This window comes from Garra rufa, chromosome 15, assembly GCF_049309525.1.
Source record: "Garra rufa chromosome 15, GarRuf1.0, whole genome shotgun sequence".
Lineage (NCBI taxonomy): Eukaryota > Metazoa > Chordata > Actinopteri > Cypriniformes > Cyprinidae > Garra > Garra rufa.
In genome coordinates this window covers 24,067,167-24,088,705 of record NC_133375.1, presented here as the reverse complement: position 1 = coordinate 24,088,705, position 21,539 = coordinate 24,067,167, and the positions used below count along the sequence as shown (strand labels likewise).

At 37.1% G+C, this 21,539-nt stretch overlaps 1 protein-coding gene across 1 annotated transcript; it reads right to left on the bottom strand.

Annotated features, from left to right (window-relative positions):
• Positions 1-2,936: 2,936 nt before the first annotated feature.
• Positions 2,937-19,666, bottom strand: opn7c (opsin 7, group member c). The gene is made up of 7 exons (XM_073819618.1): positions 19,330-19,666; positions 9,837-9,924; positions 8,714-8,876; positions 8,086-8,213; positions 6,145-6,283; positions 5,851-6,046; positions 2,937-3,832 (listed from the first exon to the last, which is right to left on the bottom strand). The coding sequence occupies exons 2-7, from the start codon at positions 9,922-9,924 to the stop codon at positions 3,335-3,337; spliced, it is 1,212 nt and encodes a 403-aa protein (XP_073675719.1). The 5' UTR covers positions 19,330-19,666; the 3' UTR covers positions 2,937-3,334.
• Between the last annotated feature and the right edge of the window lie 1,873 nt (positions 19,667-21,539).

Here is a 21,539-nt window from a genome sequence, read left to right as displayed (position 1 = left end):
TGCCAAGCTTTCACTCTCCGTACAAACGATTGGATATGCGCTGGAATGGAAGTGTAATTCCTAATCTTACATTTTCCACCGGTCTTAGTACACGATACTGAGTTGGAGAATGACCTTTTTCCAAAAAAAGTGGAGTGTTCCTTTAAGCATTAACATTAGTGTAATAGTATTGCTGGTAGCTGGTAAAATAAACAGTGGAACGTTTAAGGTAACATATGTAAAAATTTAAACTTAAAAATGTTAATAAACCCTCATGGATTGTAAGTTATCACATAATGAATACAAATGTAAAATTTAAATAAATTATTTACAAATAAAAACATAAATCTAAATAAAACACATAATGAAAGATGACATTTTATTTGTTTACTTGTGTCATGTGACCATTAACCGACATCTGAGAAACGAGAACTGTGAAAATGCAATTATGTCAAAAATAATTAAAATATTAACTCAAAATGTGACCCTGGACCACAAAACCAGTCATAAGGTTAAATTTTACAAAACTGAGATATATGCATCATATGAAATCTCAATAAATAAACTTTCTATTGATGTATAGTTTGTTAGGAAAGGACAATATTTGGCCGAGATACATCTATTTGAAAATCTGGAATCTAAGGGTGCAAAAAAATCAAAATACTGAGAAAATCACCTTTAAAGTTGTCCAAATTAAGTTCTTAACAATGCATACTACTAATCAAAATTTACATTTTGATAGGTTTACAGTAGGAATTTTACAAAAAAATCTTTACTTAATTTCCTAATGATTTTTGACATAAAAGAAAAATCAATATTTTTTCTTTTTAAAAAATATGTCTAGAGAGTTAGCTAGCAAAAAAAATTTACTCGACATGTGTTCTCTGCAAATCAAACTCATGACCTTACCAGCTGAGCTACAGGAATGGCAAGTTCAGTTAATCGGTTTGTTACAACAATACGCTGAATTGTAAGTATACTTGAATGACCTGAACTACAAGACACAACCATCTTGTACATCTGGAACCAATAGGCCTACCTCACCAAAGAATGAAACTGCACTGGCTTTGAGATGAGTCAAGGACAGATGCTGGGTGGACCACGACTGCATCTGTTCAATGTACATCTACTCGGCCAAATTCAAGGGAAGGTGAGATCACTGTATATCTGAAGTTTCTTTTGAATTGCCTCAGAGAGCTTTATGTTGTACCACCCAGGAGTCTGTTCTCAAATCATAAGAGTATGAGAGAATCTTAGCCGTGGACACAAATGCGCTGTCACATTATTAGGCAGGACTGATTAGATCTGATAATGTGCCTTAATAAACATTTAGTTTATCCAAGTTAATTTATTGGTGTGCTAAAAGACTCAGACATGTTGTAAATCATTTTAAAATGGATTATGTGTATTGATTCTGAGTAAGCTAATTTACAGAAAGACATAAACTCAGATGAATGAACACACATAAAGGCAGCAACAACAAAAACATAAACAAGTTAAACAGGGCAACGACTATAAGCAGAGAAACAGGACAGTGCAGCATTGTTTCATTCATCATGTACTGTACGTTCACATGAGACTTCAGGCATATTAGTGGTGTATTAAAGCTAGTCTCCCTTTCATTCTCCCCACTGAAACCGACAGATAAAATGTGGTTGAATTTTGAACAGTTTCCAGAACTCATCAACACAAAAGAAATTGCCCTGAAAACCCTCTCGGTTGGCTTTAGATATCGACTCTCACATCCCTCCAAGCAAAGGTTCACTCAGTGTTAGATTGAGCACAGCACACTGCTGTGAAACGCTAGTGTGATTGTATCTATTGAATTGCATCTCTCTCAGTCAAGGCCTGGGGAGAAAGCTAATTGAACAATAAAGTTAACAGATGCCAGTAAAGGGAGTAGTAAGGCCTGACTAAATGAATAGTTAATTTTCTTTATAACACATCTCTTAGTCAAACATCTAACTGTAGTTTAGCTCAGAATTTGAATTGTTTTTCATGCCTTTGCATGTAACGTTGTCAATTTCCATAAACAGTTCTGTCACAGGTTTGATCTAAAAGTATAGTATGTCTCTTTCTATGTGTATTCTTTGAATATGGGGTGCCTCAAGGCTTTTGCCTGATGTCTTATTCCTGCCTCTCTCTGTTTTTAAGGGTGTAGTGACCCATATAGGTACAACTTGCTTATTACACCATAATCGCAAACTACAGTGCAGCTCATTGTTTGGGTTTCTCCAATCAACCTCAACAACCTTTGTTTTTTTTTTATTGCAATTTCCATTCAGATTAAGTACTTTCTTCATTTAAAGGGATAGTTTAGCCAAAAAATGGAAATTCTGTCATTAATTACTCTCCCTTGTTCCAAACCCGTAAGGCCTTTGATCATCTTCTGAACACAAATTAAGATATTTTTGATGAAATCCAAAAGCTCTGACCCTTCATAGACAGAAATGCAACTGACACGTTCAAGACCCAGAAAGGTAGTAAGGACATCAATAAAATAGTGCATGTGGCATTAATGGTTTAATCGTAATTTTATGAAGCTACGAGAATACTTTTTGCACACAAAGAAAACAAACTGGCATGAAAGAGAAGAAATTGTTAAATAAAGTCGTTTCATTTTTGCTTGAACTAACCATTTAGTGATGTGTGCTGAGAGTGGGTGCCGTTCAGTTGGGAACAAACAAAAGACAAAATTTGTTGTTTGCGTTGCTATTACACTGTTAGTGTGTGTTACTATTATAGTGGGACTGGTATTACTGGCTATATGTCATTTTATCAATGCTTTAGCAATTTAAAATCCATATTTTCAGCTGTAATTCTAATATTCAGCCAGCAGATGTCAGTCTTTGTTCATTAAGTGAACTGACCTTGCTTATCGTAAACCCATTTGAAAAGTCTGTGCGTTTGAGATTGATTTGTTTTTGACATCGACATCTCACAAGACTTACTCCACATAATTTATTTGTAACTTTATTCATCAGTTAATAAATCACATATCATATTTTGTTGTTTTTGAAACTTGTTCAAACAATAATCACGCAGAACATTTTGCATGTAATGCTTGTTGGCATAGAAAACAATTTAAAAGCATGACGTTCTATGTGAACTGCCAAGGAAATATGCTTTCTACATCTTAAAAAGGAGAGGATTTGGTTTAGTAAACACTGGAGAAATCTGCAGTAAGTTCTGAGGATCAATAGGAATCTGCAGACAACAGTTACATTCTCTTATTCGTTCTTCTCAGTTTTCTTTGTCCTTGTGTTTGGGCATTTAAGGACATCTGCGATTTTTACACATTACATCATCCTTTCTTTCCTTACATTTCATGCATGCTTTATTTCTTGAGTATCTCTCACAGGAGGTCATTATGCATTCTGTCAGTCATTTGTCTCACTGGTATTTCACTCTGAACGGTGCCCTCCAGAATACGTGCAGTTCTCTGAGGGCTTATTTGCTGAAAACGTGGCTCCGCTTCTGCATAGACATGACACGCACCATAACTCTCCACCTGTCCACTGGAGAAGGGTGTCGAGGTGCTGGCATCCTTATTGCACTGCTGAAAGTTCTGCACCTGCCGGCCCTTTATTTCTGGTGTGGGACTGGCCTTACTATGGCTCAAACAAATCCTGTGGCGGATAGTTTGAGTATCCTTACTCAGTGATTTGCGAAAGTTAGGTTTGAAGAGAAGATAAACCATAGGGTTGTAAATGGTGGAGGATTTGGCCAGGATGGCTGCCAGTGCAAAGGCGGTGGGTGGGACCTGCTCATTGGCGCTGAACGCAGCCCACATGGCAACAATGGCATACGGGCTCCAAGCCGTAAGGAAGCCAATACAAACAGCCACTGAGAGCTAGAAAGAAAACGCACCACATACACTTAGTTGACATGCAGTTAGATTGAATGATTTGTTTTTGAATGTTTTAAGGTTATGTTTTGACCTTGTAACCTATATTCTCTCTTTCACACTCACACTACTTCAGGAAGAATGCATTAAATTGTTCAAAAGTGACAGTAAACACCGCTAAAAAGTTTTTATCTTAAAGGGATAGTTAACTTAAAAATGAATATTCTGTCATTAATTACTCACACTCATGTTGTTTCCAAACCTGTAAGACCTTAGCTCAATTTGTAACACAAATTAAGATATTTTTGATGAAATCCAAAAGCTTTCTGACCTTGCATTGACAGCAACGCAACTACCATGTTCAAGGCCCAGAAAGGTAGTAATACATTGATAAAATAGTCCATGTGAAATCAATTTTATGAAGCTTTGAGAATACTTTTTGCACGCAATAAAAACAGAAATAACAGCTTTATCCAACATTTTCTTCTCTCCCATGTCAGTCTCTGCCATGCTCATGAGAGTATCACAACGCATATGTGGTGCTGCTGACGGCGTTCTGAACATCCATCTCTCTTCGTTCATCATCTGTATATTCTGGTTTCATGTGTGCAGCGTGCATCTTTTTCTGATTGCAAACAAAGCACAGAAGTCTTTATTTTTGTTTTCTTTGCACACAAAAAGTATTCTCATAGCTTTTACAAAATACAGTTGAACCACTGATGTCACATGGACTATTTTGTCAATGTTTTTGGTACCTTTCTGGGTCTATGCAGTTTCAGAAAGCTTTCGGATTTCATCAAAAATATCTTAATTTGTGTTCTGAAGACAAACAAAGGTCTTGCAGGTTTGGACTGACTGGAGGGTGAGTAATTAAATGATAGAATATTTATTTTTGGCGGAACTATCCCATTAACATTCAACATAATTACCTGTGTTTTCTAATTAATTCCCCCCCCCCCCCCCCCCACGAAAACATGACTTAAGTGTATCTTAAGTCATTCTCCTTTTCAAGTAAATGCATTTTGATTTAAATTATTTCAGATATTTGTAAGAGAAAACAACATACAAATATTAAGTAAGAAATTCATTTTTTTGGCAGTGAAGACATTTAATGTAATGAACATTTGTGACCCTGGACCACAAAACCAGTCATAAGAGTCAGTTTTTTGATATTGACATTTATACAGTCTGAAAGCAAAATAAGCTTTTCATTGATGTGTGGTTTGTTAGGATAGGGCAATAATTGGCCAAGATTCAACTATCTGATTATGTGGAATCTGAGGGTGCAAAGAAATCTAAATACTGAGAAAATCACCTTTAAAGTTGTTCAAATGAAGTTCTTAGCAATGCATATTACTAATCAAAAATTCACTTTTGACATATTTACGGTAGGAAATGTACAAAAAATCTTCATGGAACAACAATGTTACAAAATATTTCTATTTAAATAAAAAGCTGATGCTTTGAACATTCTATTCATCAAATCTATTCATCAAAAATCTGAAAATATTCTCCCAAACCTGTAGTGTACTATGCAAAATGAACAGTACAAGCTGCCATATTCCTTTCATTATCAGCATTACTGCTTATAATATGTGTATCTGGTAATGACCCAGATTGCCAAATGTGTGTAAATGTATGCAATGTACACATACATTTTACAGTGCAGCACTCACTGCCAACAGTAAAGTTACAAACGTACAGTCTATCAGGCCTTCATGACACAGTTTGAAAAATAAGGCTGGGACAGCCAAAGGTACAGCCAGCCCTTGTCCAGAGGACAGAGGATGGGTAATCAGCATAACGTTTTGAGGGACATTAAGTACATACTCAGCAAGAATATCACGTTCCTGCTGTCTGCGCCACAGGGCAATAAAATACACTATATTTGCACAGTGTGAACACCACATTGTATGTTTTCATACAATTTTGTGTCCCAGGGGTTGTTTTGTATTAATAAAACAGCTTTTTTGTTGTATAAAGGTCACTGTAAACACAACAATGAACCCATAGAGCTTACATACCTTGACAATTAGAGCTTGTGCATTGACCACTTTGGTTTGTGGAGAAACGTGCTGTTGAACAGCTTGGTGAGATCCCCTTACTGTGAGCAGGATGAAGGTGTAAGAGAGGATGATGATGGTACAAGGGACAACGTAACAAAAGATAAAGAGACTGATGATGTAAGACATGGCAAGGGCATCATGGGATGGAGTGTACCTTGGAACATACAATGTTGAAAAAGCATAAAACATGACTGTAGAATCAGTTTGTGTAAATTTCACATTTTTTTAATGCTAGAACTTTTGTGGTCATACCAGTTTATGCAGCAGGCGGTTCCGTATGGTTCTGGTCCAAAGCTTCCCCAGTGGGCCAAAGGTCCCAAAGCAAACACAGATGCGTAACACCAAACTGCAACCACCATCATACAAGCGTGGCTGGATGAGAATTTGTTACCTGTGGAAACGAGGACCGCATGAATAAATATTTTTACGAAAAAAAGGTCTGACTGGTCAAGGTGACTAATTGGTTCGGCTGTATGATCCCCCTGACATAGGTCTGAACAGTTGGAGTTATTTTAATCTCATATCCCACTGAGACAGAAGGAAGAAATGAGCTGGTGTTTCAAGCTCCAGCAACCCTTAAATGTCTGCTCATTATCTGCTTGTCTTCTTCTTTCTTTGCTTCATTTGTTTCATCACTCTGTCTCTCCTCTTTTGTCTAATTTTCTCTACATTTTCTGTTTTGTTCCACGTGTCCTCTCTTATCTTTTTCATCTTTCTTCATTTTTGTGTCTCTTTGCATCTCGTTCTTGTGTATTTAAGCCAGAGGGCCTTTTTATTTCACTGTGAACTGAATGTGACAGTTTTCAGAATCTTCAGACAGAACAAAGCGCTACCAGTCCAAAACACTCAGACCCGATTCTGCTGTTTGAGATTAGACTTGATCCCAAAAAACGTACATTCAGGACAATAGTATAATTTTGGGCTATGTTAATATTTGAATCTAGCAGGAGCCTGGAAATGCATGTTTACCATGTCTAGGACTAGTAATCCAGGATTCAGATGTAGGAACCAAAATGAACAATCACCAAACAAATGAGTAAAAATTGTCTTTGACAAGTAAACAGAGTTACATAAAAGTGGGCCAGTAATTTTATTCAGAGTTGCAACACTGTTTAAAGTAAAGACAAATTAAAGAAAAAGACATGTGTTTTTACTGACTTTTACCTCACTGGTAATCTAGAATCTCTTATGTTTTCTTTTTAAGGTTTCAAGCATCATGACTGCAACCCTATTGTAATTGTTAGAATGGCCAAGGATCAGCAATCTTCATGTAAAACTGACCGGGCAGACCAAACCGTAAGTCATAAAACTTGGAGGGATGGTACACTCTTAAAAATAAAGGTGCTTCAAAAGGTTCTTCAAGCGATGCCATAGAAGAACCATTTTTGTTCAACAAAGAACCATTTAGTCAAAGGTTCTTTAAAGAACCATCTATTTCTTACCTTTTTTATAATCTGAAGAAACTTCTTTTGCCACAAAGAACCTTTTGTGAAACAGATTTTAAAGGTTCTTTATGGAACCATTTAGACTAAAAGGTTCTTCTATGGCATCGTGAAGCACCTTTATTTTTAAGAGTGTAGTACTGACACCATCTACAAAGTCACCATGTCAAAAGATCAAAAGTACGAAATCGTTCATAACTCCTAAACTGGTCTCGCAGGCTCAAGTGTCTTATGTCGTTGGAATCCTTGGCTCACACAAGACAAAGGGCATGCCTTATATTTGACAGCTGGCGAAATTTTCAGGTAAGTTGTATTTTTTAAACTTTTGCAAACTAGTTCTGGGTTTTTGCCTGATCAGAACCGAACCAGTGCAGGAAAATACTCTAAAGAATAAATATCAATAAGGCTTGCTAAAAAATATGTAATGTCTTTTTTCATATGTGCCTAAATGTCTTAAAGCTCTTGAATCCCAGTAATTGCTGTTTGCAGCTATATATGTATGTTGTCTTCAGAATTCCTTATAGTGTTATATATGTAAAATATTTCTTACATAAACCACCAAAACAAAAATAAGAAAAAACAAAATCACAATGATTATTTATTGCCAGGTGGCGTTTTACCAAGAGACAGAGACTCATCATTACACCATACTTATAATAAAATTTTAAAATATTGCTTAAGTAAACAGTAGCATTTTGTAATGGTTTATAAAATAATATTTTGCTTAAAGGGTGACAAAATAGCATTATACCGTAATTTGGGAGGCAGACTTTGAGGCAGCATACTGATGACAAAGCAGTCAGGTTTGTAAGGCTGCATAAGCCAAATAAAACTCCGCACACAGCATAGCAGAGACACGTTACCTCCCCAAACAACCACCTGCAGAGAAAAGAGAGAGATCATTTTACTGTTTTTGCTGAACTCTGAAAAACCTCTTTATTTTGACTTTAGAAACATGATACTTCACTGAAAAATACATCAAACAGTATCAGTCAGTTGTGAGAATGAGAGAGCAGTGAAGCTTTGAAACTGTAGCTTGCTGAGCTAATAGCCATACCACAAACGAAGATTAGTTAACTATATTAACACTACTTAAGGTAGTAACATCTTTTTGTATAACTATGTTTTTAAATCTGAAATATCAGCATTTATCTGGCTCCAAAAACATAAAAAATGCCATAAAATTGACTTATAACTTAGAAAACACTAAATTATAAAACACACGTTGAAAACATAAGTGTTGAAGAGCATTGGAACACTTTGGACCTTTATTTTGTAATGAAATGTTGACTTCTCAACCCTACAATGTGATTTTTATTTATTTATTTATTTACTTTCGTCTCTATCAGAGTCAATATCAGTGTGAAGCAGGATCTCACCTGTGTGCTAGAGCAGATGGGATGGCCAGAGGAAACAGAGACAGGGTCATCCCTAGATCACTCACAGACAAATTCACGACGAAAAACTCTGCAGGCTTCAGGGATGACCTCTTACGGTAGGCTACAAACAACAGCATGCCATTACCCAGGAGCGACAAGACACCTAGGTGAGAAAAAGAGATCTATCTATCCACTCTCATCTTTTCATCAAAGTAGCTACTGATTTTGTAAAGCTGTATTGAAAATGTGCCCCTGACAGTGTGACATCTCCATCCCGTCGCTGACAAACCCTGTCACACGAAGACACCATTTGATCCTAGAGCTTAGAAATGCTAAGCGAAACCTGCTAGGTATGGTGTCTCAAGTAGTCTAGAATAACAATGATCCTTACTTTCTTTTAAGAGACTGAAGTTGGATCATCAACATGTCAGCTTCAATAATCCCCTCAATTTGTCCACCGCATCGGAGGTATAATTAAAGTTCTCACTTCTAAAGAAACGTTAATATCGAGCAGACCAGAACGAACGCACAACATCCATACTAAGTGACGAAAGTGTCTCAAAATGAAAAAAAAAAAAGCCTTAACAAATCTGTAGGCTACTTGATAGTGAATCATTTTTGGAATTGATTCTTTTTAATGAACCGCTGGTTAGTTCACACGGAATGATTCATTTGTGAGTTCAACCGATTTCGTTTGCAGCAGTCAACAGCTCGATTATTAAATAATTCAGCGAATTATTTAATTAATTTTTAATTATTCTAGGCTAATAGCATACAGAAATAGCTACAAAAGACATGAAACTATAGTTGAACACGTTTGTCAGGGACAATATTCAAATGTTCAGTTTAGTGGTCAAACTAAAATATTTGATGGCAGAATGCCAATTTAACCTGTTTTAGTCTCATTTTTATTTTCTGTGGCACTTCTTTATTAACGATAAGTAAAGACAATCAGTTGATCCAGGGTAAGCGGAAAAGCGAAAATAGAGGTTAATGACGGGTGAACCATTTAAACTCTGAATTATTCATAAAGAATAAAGGTATGCAAAGTCTTTGGGGTGTTGAGTGTTGTCCTGCCCTGAATAAACCACATTTGAAGATGTAGAAGACACCACGGACTCACAGAACACTGAATAAAGTGATCCCATGAAGATGTCGTGTTGTCTGGAGATTGTGGAGACGAACAGAGCTGTTTTTGACACATTGCCCATCTGTGGGGAAGAAACAGAAAGAGCTATGTGTCAGATACAGTTCCAAACAGAACTTCAAACGCATCTGTGTTTTCAGACACATTGGCTTTAATTTGTGAACTCATATGACGTGGAACGCAAGAAAAAAAAAACAAGCTTACTAACTACAGTTAAAGAAATATTAAAGAATTTGTAACTAAAAGTTCCTCTGAGATGTTTCACAGTTTAGTTCATCTTTTTCCTGGAAATTTTGAAGGAATGACACCTTATTCTAATGAGGTGATTGCTATTCATTTTTATATTTTACCTCTCTCTTCATGATGTACTTGTCGCTGTTCTAATTTTGACAGATCTGTCAAGTGTTCATCGCTTCATACCATCGTGTTCATACCTTTCATTGTAGCAGGCAAATTGCCAGATTTAATCAGCAAGTTATTTGCTTCTGGTTGAACAGTTTGACAGGTCAGCTGTGTGTTTATTCATACTGTGCATGGTCAGTGAGACCGTCTAATTGACCAGGCTGGTAAACTTGTTGATTTATGAACAACTGTATTTTTGAATTGTGTATTTGGTTTTAATTCACTAATACTTTGTGGCTAGTATAATCACTGATTATCATGATGAAGTTGGATATTTCAAATCAGGCCTGGTTCTCTTAAAAATAAACGTCCCAAAGGATTTTCTCAGTATTGTCATAGAAGAACAATTCTGGGTTCCCTCCCATATTTTCAGTGAACAGATCTTAAAGGCAACCCTGGGTATTAAGACTTGAATGGCTTAATTTAACGTAAATGATGCCTCTTACTGAAATATGTAGTAGAAAGCCCATAAAAATATATATGTTACTTTAAAAAATCCACTTCGTTATATACATATTTTGGACTATGTCGGGTGCCATTATTTTGATTACATAGAAGGGTTGCACTCGTTGAGCTACTGGCGCTACCTGTTGCTATTTTTATCACAACACAAATTGGGGAAAAAAATACTTCTCTTGTTGCCCTTCAACTGAAAATTACAACCAAAAAGCCACACAATGTGGCATCGGATCAGTATTTTACTTTCCAAGTTTCTTATTCCAAGTTGTGTTGCGGTAAAAATTTTTAGGTAGCGCCAGTAGCTCATCGAGTGCAACAATTTGATATCATCGAAATAATGGTGACCCCTATAGTCCAAAATATGCATAAAATGATGTTTTTTTTTTTTTAAAATAACGTAAATCTTTCATTGGTTGAAGAAAAATCATTTACGTTTTGTTAAGCCATGCAAGTCTTAATACCTGTCACGATATACACTAAACACACAAACAACAACGGAGTAAAAGTGAAGGTATTTAACCCCTTAAGCTCTGGCCACGCCCTAGGACCCACCGGTGGGTCCGCAGGGGGGTCATCGTATTATTTTTAAAAAATCTATTAATTGTTAAGCACAAAACTAGACATATATGGTATTTTTTGAAAGCTTAGAACCTCTGCTTTCTTGCGAATCCCATGATATTTGCATTAATTTTACATAAAAAAAAAAAATACAGTCTAAATTTGTTATTGCGCAACCTCCCCCCCCCCCTCGAGAAAATCAGACAAATAATGATGTTTCATATTTATGGCACACAAACTCACTAAAAATAGACAAGTCATATATCAAATGAAAGCTCTTACTCTCAGGAATATAAATATGTGCTTCACTTCACAGATTTTTCACATTACAGTAAAATATCAAAGAATAATTTCAAAAGAATCACGAAAACTGAAATGACTCCTGTGAACAAGCCAACTTTTGCATCATATTTCCTGCGCTAATAACTACATCTGTGCTCACATACTAACCTAAAATCCTATATCAACTTTTAGCTTAGGTTGTTTTCTTCAAAATGAGACCATTTCTGTCAGTTTATTCCGAAGTATATGGGTAGGGCGCCCTTTGGTGTGTCTACTGCTTTCAGAAATTGAAAAAAAATTACTAATGCAAAAGCACAATCGGAGATTCTTATGCCTCCTTTCAGTCAAAGCTAAATAACTTTTGCTTGGAAGATGTTATCAACAAAATTCTTTTTTCTCGTGTTTCCTGCCACCTTGTGGAATCAAAAGAAACTTTCTGCTGGGAAATAGACCAAACAGGTCCTAAATTACAGACTTGTAAATATCAACTAAAATCTCTTCAGCTCTGGCCACTCCCTTGGACCCACCGACGGGTCCACGGGGGGGGTCATCGTATTATTTTTTTTAAATCTATGAACTGTGAAGCACAAAACTAGACATATATGGTATTTTTTGAAAGCTTAGAACCTCTGCTTTCTTGCGAATCCCATGATATTTGCATTAATTTTACATAAAAAAAAAAAATACAGTCTAAATTTGTTATTGCGCAACCTCCCCCCCCCTCGAGAAAATCAGACAAATGATGATGTTTCATATTTATGGCACACAAACTCACTAAAAATAGACAAGTCATATATCAAATGAAAGCTCTTACTCTCAGGAATATAAATATGTGCTTCACTTCACAGATTTTTCACATTACAGTAAAATATCGAAGAATAATTTCAAAAGAAACACGAAAACTGAAATGACTCCTGTGAACAAGCAAACTTTTGCATCATATTTCTGCACTGATAACTACATCTGTGTTCACATTCTAGCCTAAAATCCTATAGCAGCTTTTAGCTTAGGTTGTTTTCTTTAAAATGAGACCATTTTTGTCAGTTTATTCCGAAGTATATGGGTAGGGCGCCCTTTGGTGTGTCTACTGCTTTCAGAAATCAAAAATGAATAATGTAAAAGCACAATTGGAGATTCCTATGCCTCCTTTCAGTCAAAGCTAAATAACTTTTGCTTGGAAGATGTTATCAACAAAATTCTTTTTTCCTGTGTTTACTGCCACCTAGTGGAATCAAAAGAATCCTCCTAAAGGAACATAGACCTAACTGGTCCTTATTTACAGACTTCTAAATAACAACTAAATTAAAACAATAATAATTTTTCTTACTTTTTCTTTGTGTTTATGACAATATTGTAAAAATATGAAATCCAAAATATGCAATATTTTACCCATGTTTTAAAACACTGAATATTTCCTGTCAAATGAGACCATTTTTATCAATTTATTCCAAAGTATGTGGTTAGGGCGCTCTTTTAAGTTCAGGTGTGTCTACTGCATTCAGAAAAAAAAAAAAGAGAATTAAAGGAGACTCCAATGCCTCATTTCAGTCAAAGCTAAATAACTTTTGCTTGGAAGATGTTATCAAAAAAATTCTTTTTTCCTGTGTTTACTGCCACCTAGTGGAATAAAATGAGACCTCTTGAAGGAACATAGACCAAACTTTTCCTAATTTACAGATATATACATAAAAAAAATTATAAAAAAAATATATAAAAATCTGACTTTTTGACTGTGTTTATGACAATATTACAAACATATACAATACAAAATATGCAAAAATTTACTCATGTTTTAAAATTCAGAAAGTTTCCTGTCAAATGAGACCATTTTTATCAATTTATTCCAAAGTATGTGGTTAGGGCGCTCTCTTAAATTCTGGTGTGCCTAACTCTGAAAAAAATCCAAAATATGCTGCAGAGCTTAAGGGGTTAATAATCCAAGGGAAGCAGGCAGAAACAGGAACACAGCGTGGTAACATTTAACGATCGACAAGACTTCAGTGAAAGCACACACATTAAGTGATTACAGACACAGGTGTTAGCAATGATGGGAACAAACCAAGTAACAGAAAACAGCGGGGGAAAATGGATGGGAGAAACCAACTCAAAGTCCAGGGGTGTGACATTACACCCCCCTCCCGGAAAAGGCGCGTCCACGCGCCGACCGAACTACAAAGTCCTTAGGAGGGGGTTTTGGTGGAGGACGTTCTTCCGGAAGGGGGGCCAGGAATGAAGTCCAGGGTGGTGACTGAATAATCCATGGTGGTGATGACGGAGGGAGGAGCCAAGGAGGAGACGGGAGGGATCCGGAGCAGGAGGAGCCAGGTGATACCCAGACCGCAGCCAAGATGGAACCCCACGGTGGAGCCGATGGAGGGAGGAGCCATGGTGGAGAGTGGGCTGACGACTCCCGGGGGCCGACCGACGGAGGCGGAGCAGGTGGTGGTAGAGCCCGAGGCGGAGACGGAGAGCCGATGATCCCGGGCGACACCGAGGATCCGGAGGGCCATGGTGGAACCCAAGGCTCTGGCGACCAAGGCGGAGGCGGAGATCCGGAGGTCCGCGGCGGAACCGGAGCGACAGAGGACTGAGGCTGTGCCAGAGGGATGGAGGAGTTCCACGGAGCCGGTGGGATGGAGCGACGAGGCGTAGCCGGAGGAGTGGAATCCTTAGGCGAAGGTGGGATGACGACAGACCGAGGCGGAGCCGGAAGGACGATGGAGCGCGGTGAAGCTGGTGGACCGACGGGCGACGGTGGAGACGAGGGAGCTGAGAGACGGGGTGGAGCCGCAGGTTCGGAGGGCCGAGGCGGAGTCCAGGACTCTGAGGCTGGAGGCGGAGATGAGGAATCCTCCAGCCATGACGCCGATGGTGACTGGCAGACCTGCGGCGAACCCACTTCACAGATGTTAAGCTGAGGGTGAGCAGAAGGACTGACAGGTGGCAGTGGTGGCATGGCTGACACATTATCGTTAATAAACTGAGGGAGGTTGGGTGGGAAATTATGACGGGTAGTAAGTTCAGAGATATTAGAAAGTTCAGTCCAAACCTCCTCAGAATAATCCATATTAATCACAGAAATGTCCATAGCATTGTCCATAGAAAAAGCTCCCGGAATCTCATTAAGCTCACCCTCAGTGGTGGTGCAGTGGGTAATGCTGTCCTTAGCATTCTCAACTTCCACTATCTTCTCCACCGTCGCGGTTACTTTAGCCGGCTCACACACCTGGTCTGACGCCTCGTGCCACTCTGGCTCCGTGACGATCAGCTGCTCTGTCGCTCCTCCTCGCGATGGCACGCTGGTCGCGGCGGGCGGTAGCTCCCCGTCAGCGGTGGGCTCAGGCTGATATTCCGCGGGTCGGGGTGGTACTTGGCTGGGTTCCGGGTCGTGCTGCGAGACGTCTGCGTGGTGTGACTGGACGGCGTTGTAATCTTCCTCCGCTTCGTCAAGGCAGAGCTCTGAACCCCAAGCACTCAGCAAGATGTTAATATACTGAGTTAGGGTCCAGCATGGTTCACCTTCGGGCATGACGAAGCGGAGATCCTCATCCAGTCCCCACCAAAATCCCTCCATAAGGCAGACGTCATCGCAGCTAGCAAGATGACAAATGCTGATAAACTCCTCCACGTAGTCCTCAAGATCCCTGCCATCCTGGAAGATAAAGGTGGTATAACCATCCGGGATGGCGTTTCCCCTCCTTGGACAGACGTTGATGGAAGCAAGTTTCATATTGGTGAAATCTGGTGACGAACACGACGGAAACAAAAGACTGGAAAAAGACGCAAAACAAAACGGGGGAATTCACAAAAATTAAACTGTTTCGGTCGATCGTTCTGTCACGATATACACTAAACACACAAACAACGACGGAGTAAAAGTGAAGGTATTTAATAATCCAAGGGAAGCAGGCAGAAACAGGAACACAGCGTGGTAACATTTAACGATCGACAAGACTTCAGTGAAAGCACACACATTAAATAGACAAGGTGATTACAGACACAGGTGTTAGCAATGATGGGAACAAACCAAGTAACAGAAAACAGCGGGGGAAAATGGATGGGAGAAACCAACTCAAAGTCCAGGGGTGTGACAATACCCAGGGTTCCCTTTAAAATAACCTTTTTTTTTTCATAGTGTGAACAACATTTTACTAATCTCTTTTTTTCACTATAAAGAACCGTGGAAGGATTCTTTGAATGAAGTTCAAGAAGTTGTTCATGGAATTGTAGATGCCAATAAAGAACCTTTTAAAGTAATTTTTAAGAGTGAGCAGCAAATATTTTAAATAAGCCTCAAAATGTGAATTGTCTCTCTCATTTTCTCCCTAATCTGTTTTTGTTCATTTCTCTGGTGCAAAGCGCCAGACAACAGGCCATTTTGGTTTGAATCCATTTGACCTAGCCATGCCTCTAGACTAAAAGCCCAGCTGGATTTTGCTTTTAACCATTTTTGTCTCATCATTTTCACCGTATACATTTTCTTTCTCGCTGGCTAGGGTCCTTGATGTATTAAAGCAGACAGCTCATTTTGAATTAACCTGCCGACTGCTTTTAAACCCTAAACACACTTCTAAATTCCATTTCTGTAAAAATGCACAACATCTCCGGCTGCCATGTCATTTGTTAACTCAAAGCCAGACTGCTACAATTGCCAAGATTTTCTTGATAATTGTTAATGCTCCTCACCTCTCCTCACTTAACCTCTCCTGACATTTCCTTTTATTTTTCTGAGTTGAAAAGACCAATATAACTTTTAACTCAATATAACTTTAACTCTAATATGTTGCCTGTGTTTTTGATCAATTTCTTTTGCCTTCATTTATCCCTTATTAAAGGGATTAGTTCACTCCCAGAATAAAAAAATCCTGATAATTTACTCACCCCTATGTCATCCAAGATGTTCATGTCTTTCTTTCTTCAAAAAGAGATTAGGGTTTTTGGGAAAAACATTTTTCTTCATATCGTGAAGGTCCAAATTGCAGTTTCAACGTAGCTTCAAAGGGCTCTACACGATCCCAGCTGAGGTTTAAGGCCAAACTTTTTAATTAAATTATTATATTTTTTTTTATTAAAATGTATATACTTTTTAACCGCAAATGCTTCTCTTGCATTAGCTCAACCTCACGCATTAGGTAATCACGCACTTGTGAGGTAGGCGGAAATACCCACCCAGTGTTTACAAAGTGAACGTGCAAAAAAAGCCAAACATCCTTTACAAAAAAAAGTAAAACAATGATGTTGGATGATTTTGAAGTTGAAGGAGAAAATGAGATGGCGTTTTTCACCCTATACCCATACCTTTTTGAACCGAAGTACACTAGACTAAGAACTAACCTTGCGTGACTTAATGCGTGAAGATGCGCATCGCACAAGCATTTGTGGTTAAAAAGTTTTCAATTTAAATTCGAAGAAAATGACTAATTGTTTTATAAGGCCCTTATTCCTTGGTTGGGATCGTGTAGAGCCCTTTGAAACTGCATTGAAACTGCAATTTGGACCTTCAAACCGTTGGCCACCATTGAAGTCCACTATATGGAATATTTTCCTCAAAAACCTAAACTTAAGGTGAGTAAATTATCAAGAAATTTTTATTCTGGAAGTGAACTCCTTTAACACACTTCCACTTTTCTTCTTATCCTCACACTTTAAGAGCTTAGATTGAACAAATGTTGTGATGTGGTTGTTTCTCTTCTCAGAAAAAAAGAACAAAAGCTGAGGCAGTACCTTTTTGATACCTTTTCGATACAATAATGCTTAAAGTGCCACATTCTCAGATGAAACAGTTTTACTCAGCTGTTACTGAGTCAGTTCTGTGAACTTCTATAACTATCTTGTGTCTCATATGTATGTATGTATGTAAGTGCTCCTGTAAAACGCACACTTGGCAAATAAAGCTCATTCTGATTCTGATTTTAATATAACTAGCATACTTTTTTTGTGAGAAGAAAGCACCCCTACAACAACTTCTGAAAGTGAACAGTAGTGTTTTACTCTAGCATTACATAAAAATGTAATTTTAACATGTAATCAAACTGAATAATAAAAAACAAAAAATAGAACACTGCTTAGTCTTCACTCTATGAATTTAATATGCACTGATTCTTATTTAAGCTACAAAAGTTATTTAGGCAAGAGCAGTGAGTGATTTTCATTTTGTCCTTTGTTCATGGCCCCAAATATTGCAAGCTGTAGCGGTAAGTACATTTGCGATATTTCAATATATTGTACAGCCCTAATATTATTTTATAGTTTACAAATAATATAAAAAATATGTTTATTTGTTTTTATAATAACCAAACATGTTAAGTTTATTTGTAACATAATGTTTAAGCAAGATATTAACATGTCATTTTATCTGGTGGACTGATTCACAGCTTCATTATTGGTCTATTTATTCTCCTAAATATGTGAAAAATTAAATAAAAAAGACAAAAAACGGTAAAGCTTTACAATAAGGTTAATTGGTTAACATTAGTTATCTACATTAACATGAACTAAGAATAAACAATACTTCTAAAGCATTTATTAATCTTAGTTAATGTTAGTTTCAGCATTTACTAATGCACTATTAAAATCACAGTGTTTGTTAACATTAGTGAATGCACTGTGAACATGAACAAACAATGAACAACTGTATTTTTATAAACTCTCATTAACAAAGAGACACTGCAGGCAAAAACACTTTTTTCATGCACCTATCAAGTTTGAGATTTTGGGCTTTTTGGTTTATCAAATAGTGTTTTTTCAGACTAGTGGAAGAAAACATCGAAAAAACACTGTTAAGTGTTTCTTTTATAGCACTTTGTCTATGTGTCAATAGATTTAAATTACCATCCATATTTTTAAAGGCCGTTTTCTCAAAATGAGATTTTTCTTCTACACGGAGTAATAAATCCCGACTTCAGTAACACTTACAAACATCAAACCTTACATTTTTATTCCTGTCTGTATCCTGAAGGCTTTTACAGAGCGATTTGGTCATATATAATTTGCTTGATTTTATACATCTATTCCCCCCAAAAATGGTAAAAAAAAATATAGTGTTTCATGTCTGTTCTACGTTTTTTCTAAATTATGGTGTGACGAAATGAAATACCCAAAATTCCCTCTGTAAAAACTTTCGAAAAAAAATGAAACATGAATTTTGAAACTGACTTCATCCAGTGTTTAGATTTTTGTACAAGAAATGTATGCAAATTAGCGTATATTTCATTAAATAATGCCTCATTAGCATATTTAAACCTAACTTTTAAAAAACTTAATACAAAAATTTTTTTTGCAATTATCAATGTAATCAATCAACTGGTTAAGTAATGTGATAACTATTAGTTATTTCTTTTACCCCATTCACCTGCAGTGTCTCGCTTTAATAAAGAGTGTAATAAATGTGTTGTTCATTGTTCGTTCATGTTAGTTAATACATTAACTAATGTTAACAAATAACAATTTATTGTAAATTGTTACCAAAAAACATCATATAGCATTAAAAGAAACCAGTTTAATTTACAGTCTTACAAATGTACAGCAAAGGTGAAATACGTTTTTTTCCCTGTGCAATAAGACCAAACATAAAAACCAGCAACTAAAATAAAGATATTTACATTCAAAAACACATTTATCCCAAACCCATCAAATTTTCAAAAAGCTCACATTTAAAACAGTCACTCTTAATACTTGCCACAGAATAAGTGAGCCCAGCTTGGTGATGCCTAGTTTTTTTATGCGATCCTATATTTCCACTCAATCATTCACCTCAGACACAACTTACCTTCCAGGGGAGAGTGTGTGCTTGACTACCCACATGGAGTCCAGGTAGAATCCAAAGTATGGCAAAACTCACACACACAGAGAGACACTGAAAGACATAAAAGAGGTATATCCCTAAATTCAAAGCTCGGTGCCGGAGGTTGAGCAGGCAAATGGAGGTCAGTCCGCTTTGACTTGACAGTGAGCAACACTACAACTGATTCTTGATGTGAAGGACTGACATAATCCAAACAGACTGAGAGTCAGAAAGCCACAGTACTGACGTCTGATGTAGCTTAGAAAGCACACACTCTCTGCTACTGGTCCTCTCGCTTTTTCTCTCCATCCCTCTCCTTCTCTCTCTCTCTCTCTCTCTCTCTCTCTCTCTCTCTCTCACTGGCTCTGCTCTTCTTGTGTAATATCCCTGTCCCCTTGTTTTTGACCCTCCTCTCCACTCCCATTTTATGGCTAGACACTTTCTCTCTTTGTCTCTCTCTCTGTCTGAATTTTTTTATACTTCACAGAAACAGACACATTTTCCTCACACATACAGACACACCTCTTTAGATTCTGGAGTTTGACAGCTTGGAATTCTTTTTACAGGTTTCATGCTGTTAAAGTCAGTATGATAATGTTTTGATCTAATCATTCACTAATTGTCTCGTTCTCTTGCTTTTAAATGAAAACATCAGTGATGGAATTTTCTTCTGGCCACAGGCCATTCATAGCTTTCCAAAAATCTTCTGAATCAACCTGCTGCTAAACAACAAGAAAACAAAGTTTCTGGATTCCGTCAGTTTTCTTTTCTTTTCGTATACATTTTTGGACTGCTTTTTATCCGTTGTGCAAAAAAAAAGGTATTTTTACAATGAATATAAGCTTTGAATACAACGAATCGTTTACAACAAGTCAAATTTCAACCACCAGAGAGACACACACCCTGCTGCTTGCAAAATCTTCTGCGATGCGATTAGCTTACGGAAAAAAAAAACATTGTTCATCAAGACAATCCAAAAAGTGTTCCAGGGCTCTTTTGATCCGACATCCAAGCCATGCTTCAAAGCAATCCGTCTCAATGCATCCCATGCATTTTTAATAGAATCTGAACTGCGGTGGAGATTACAGCATGAAACAGCCACCTACGATGAGGTGCTTTAGATAGGGAGATTTTGTACTGGCAAATGAGGCATATTATACAATAACTTCATAATCCTTTATAAACATGCATATAGATGAGCTAAACTTTTAGGATTAGACCTGGAATGGGCCAAGAATATCTAAAAGACACGATGGAAGCATATCAGTAGTCATTTTAGACTATAAAATTCAACCCCTGTTGCTAGTTTCAGTTGATTCCACTAATTAATTTCATCGAAACACTATTAAAGAGCCACAGTGAAGAATTTTTCTTTGCAGGGCAAATATCTGAAGGTATATCTGAACAACCAGGATAATCTTGCCTGACTTCCACAGGTCTAACAAGAAAAGATATTTAGATATTTAAAGATGTATAATGCTCCTTTTTACAAAATGTAATATACAATTAAGGTCAAAAGTTTACATACACCTTGCAGAATCTGCAAAATGTTAATTATTTTAACAAAGAATAAAGGGGATACACAAACTGCATGTTATTTTTCATTTAGTACCGACCTGAATAAGATATTTCACATAAAAGACATTTACATATAGTCCACAAGAGAAAATATTAGTTGAATTTATTAAAATGGCCCATTCAAAAGTTTTCTTAATACTGTGTTAATACTTAATCATTACCTAAATGTTTCACAGCTTTGTTTTGTGTAGTGATAGTTGTTCATGAGTCAAGTTACAGTTAAACCGTCTGCTGTTCTTCAGAAAAATCCTTCAGGTCCCACAAATTCTTTGGTTTTTCAGCATTTTTTTGTATTTGAACCCTTTCCAACAATGATTGTATGATTTTGAGATCCATATTTTCACACTGAGGACAACTGAGGGACTACGCAACTATTACAGAAGGTTCAAACGCTCACTGAAGATCAGGGTAAATGTAATTTATTATGTTTCCTGGGAAACATGTAAGTATCTCCTTAACTTCTGAAGGGAAGTACTAAATGAAAAAAATATGATATCTGGGCAAAACAAGAAAAATCGACACATCTTCATTCTATTCAAAAGTTTTTACCCCCTGGCTCTTAATGCATCCTTTTTCCTACTGGAGCATCAGTGAGCATTTGAACCTTCTGTAATAGT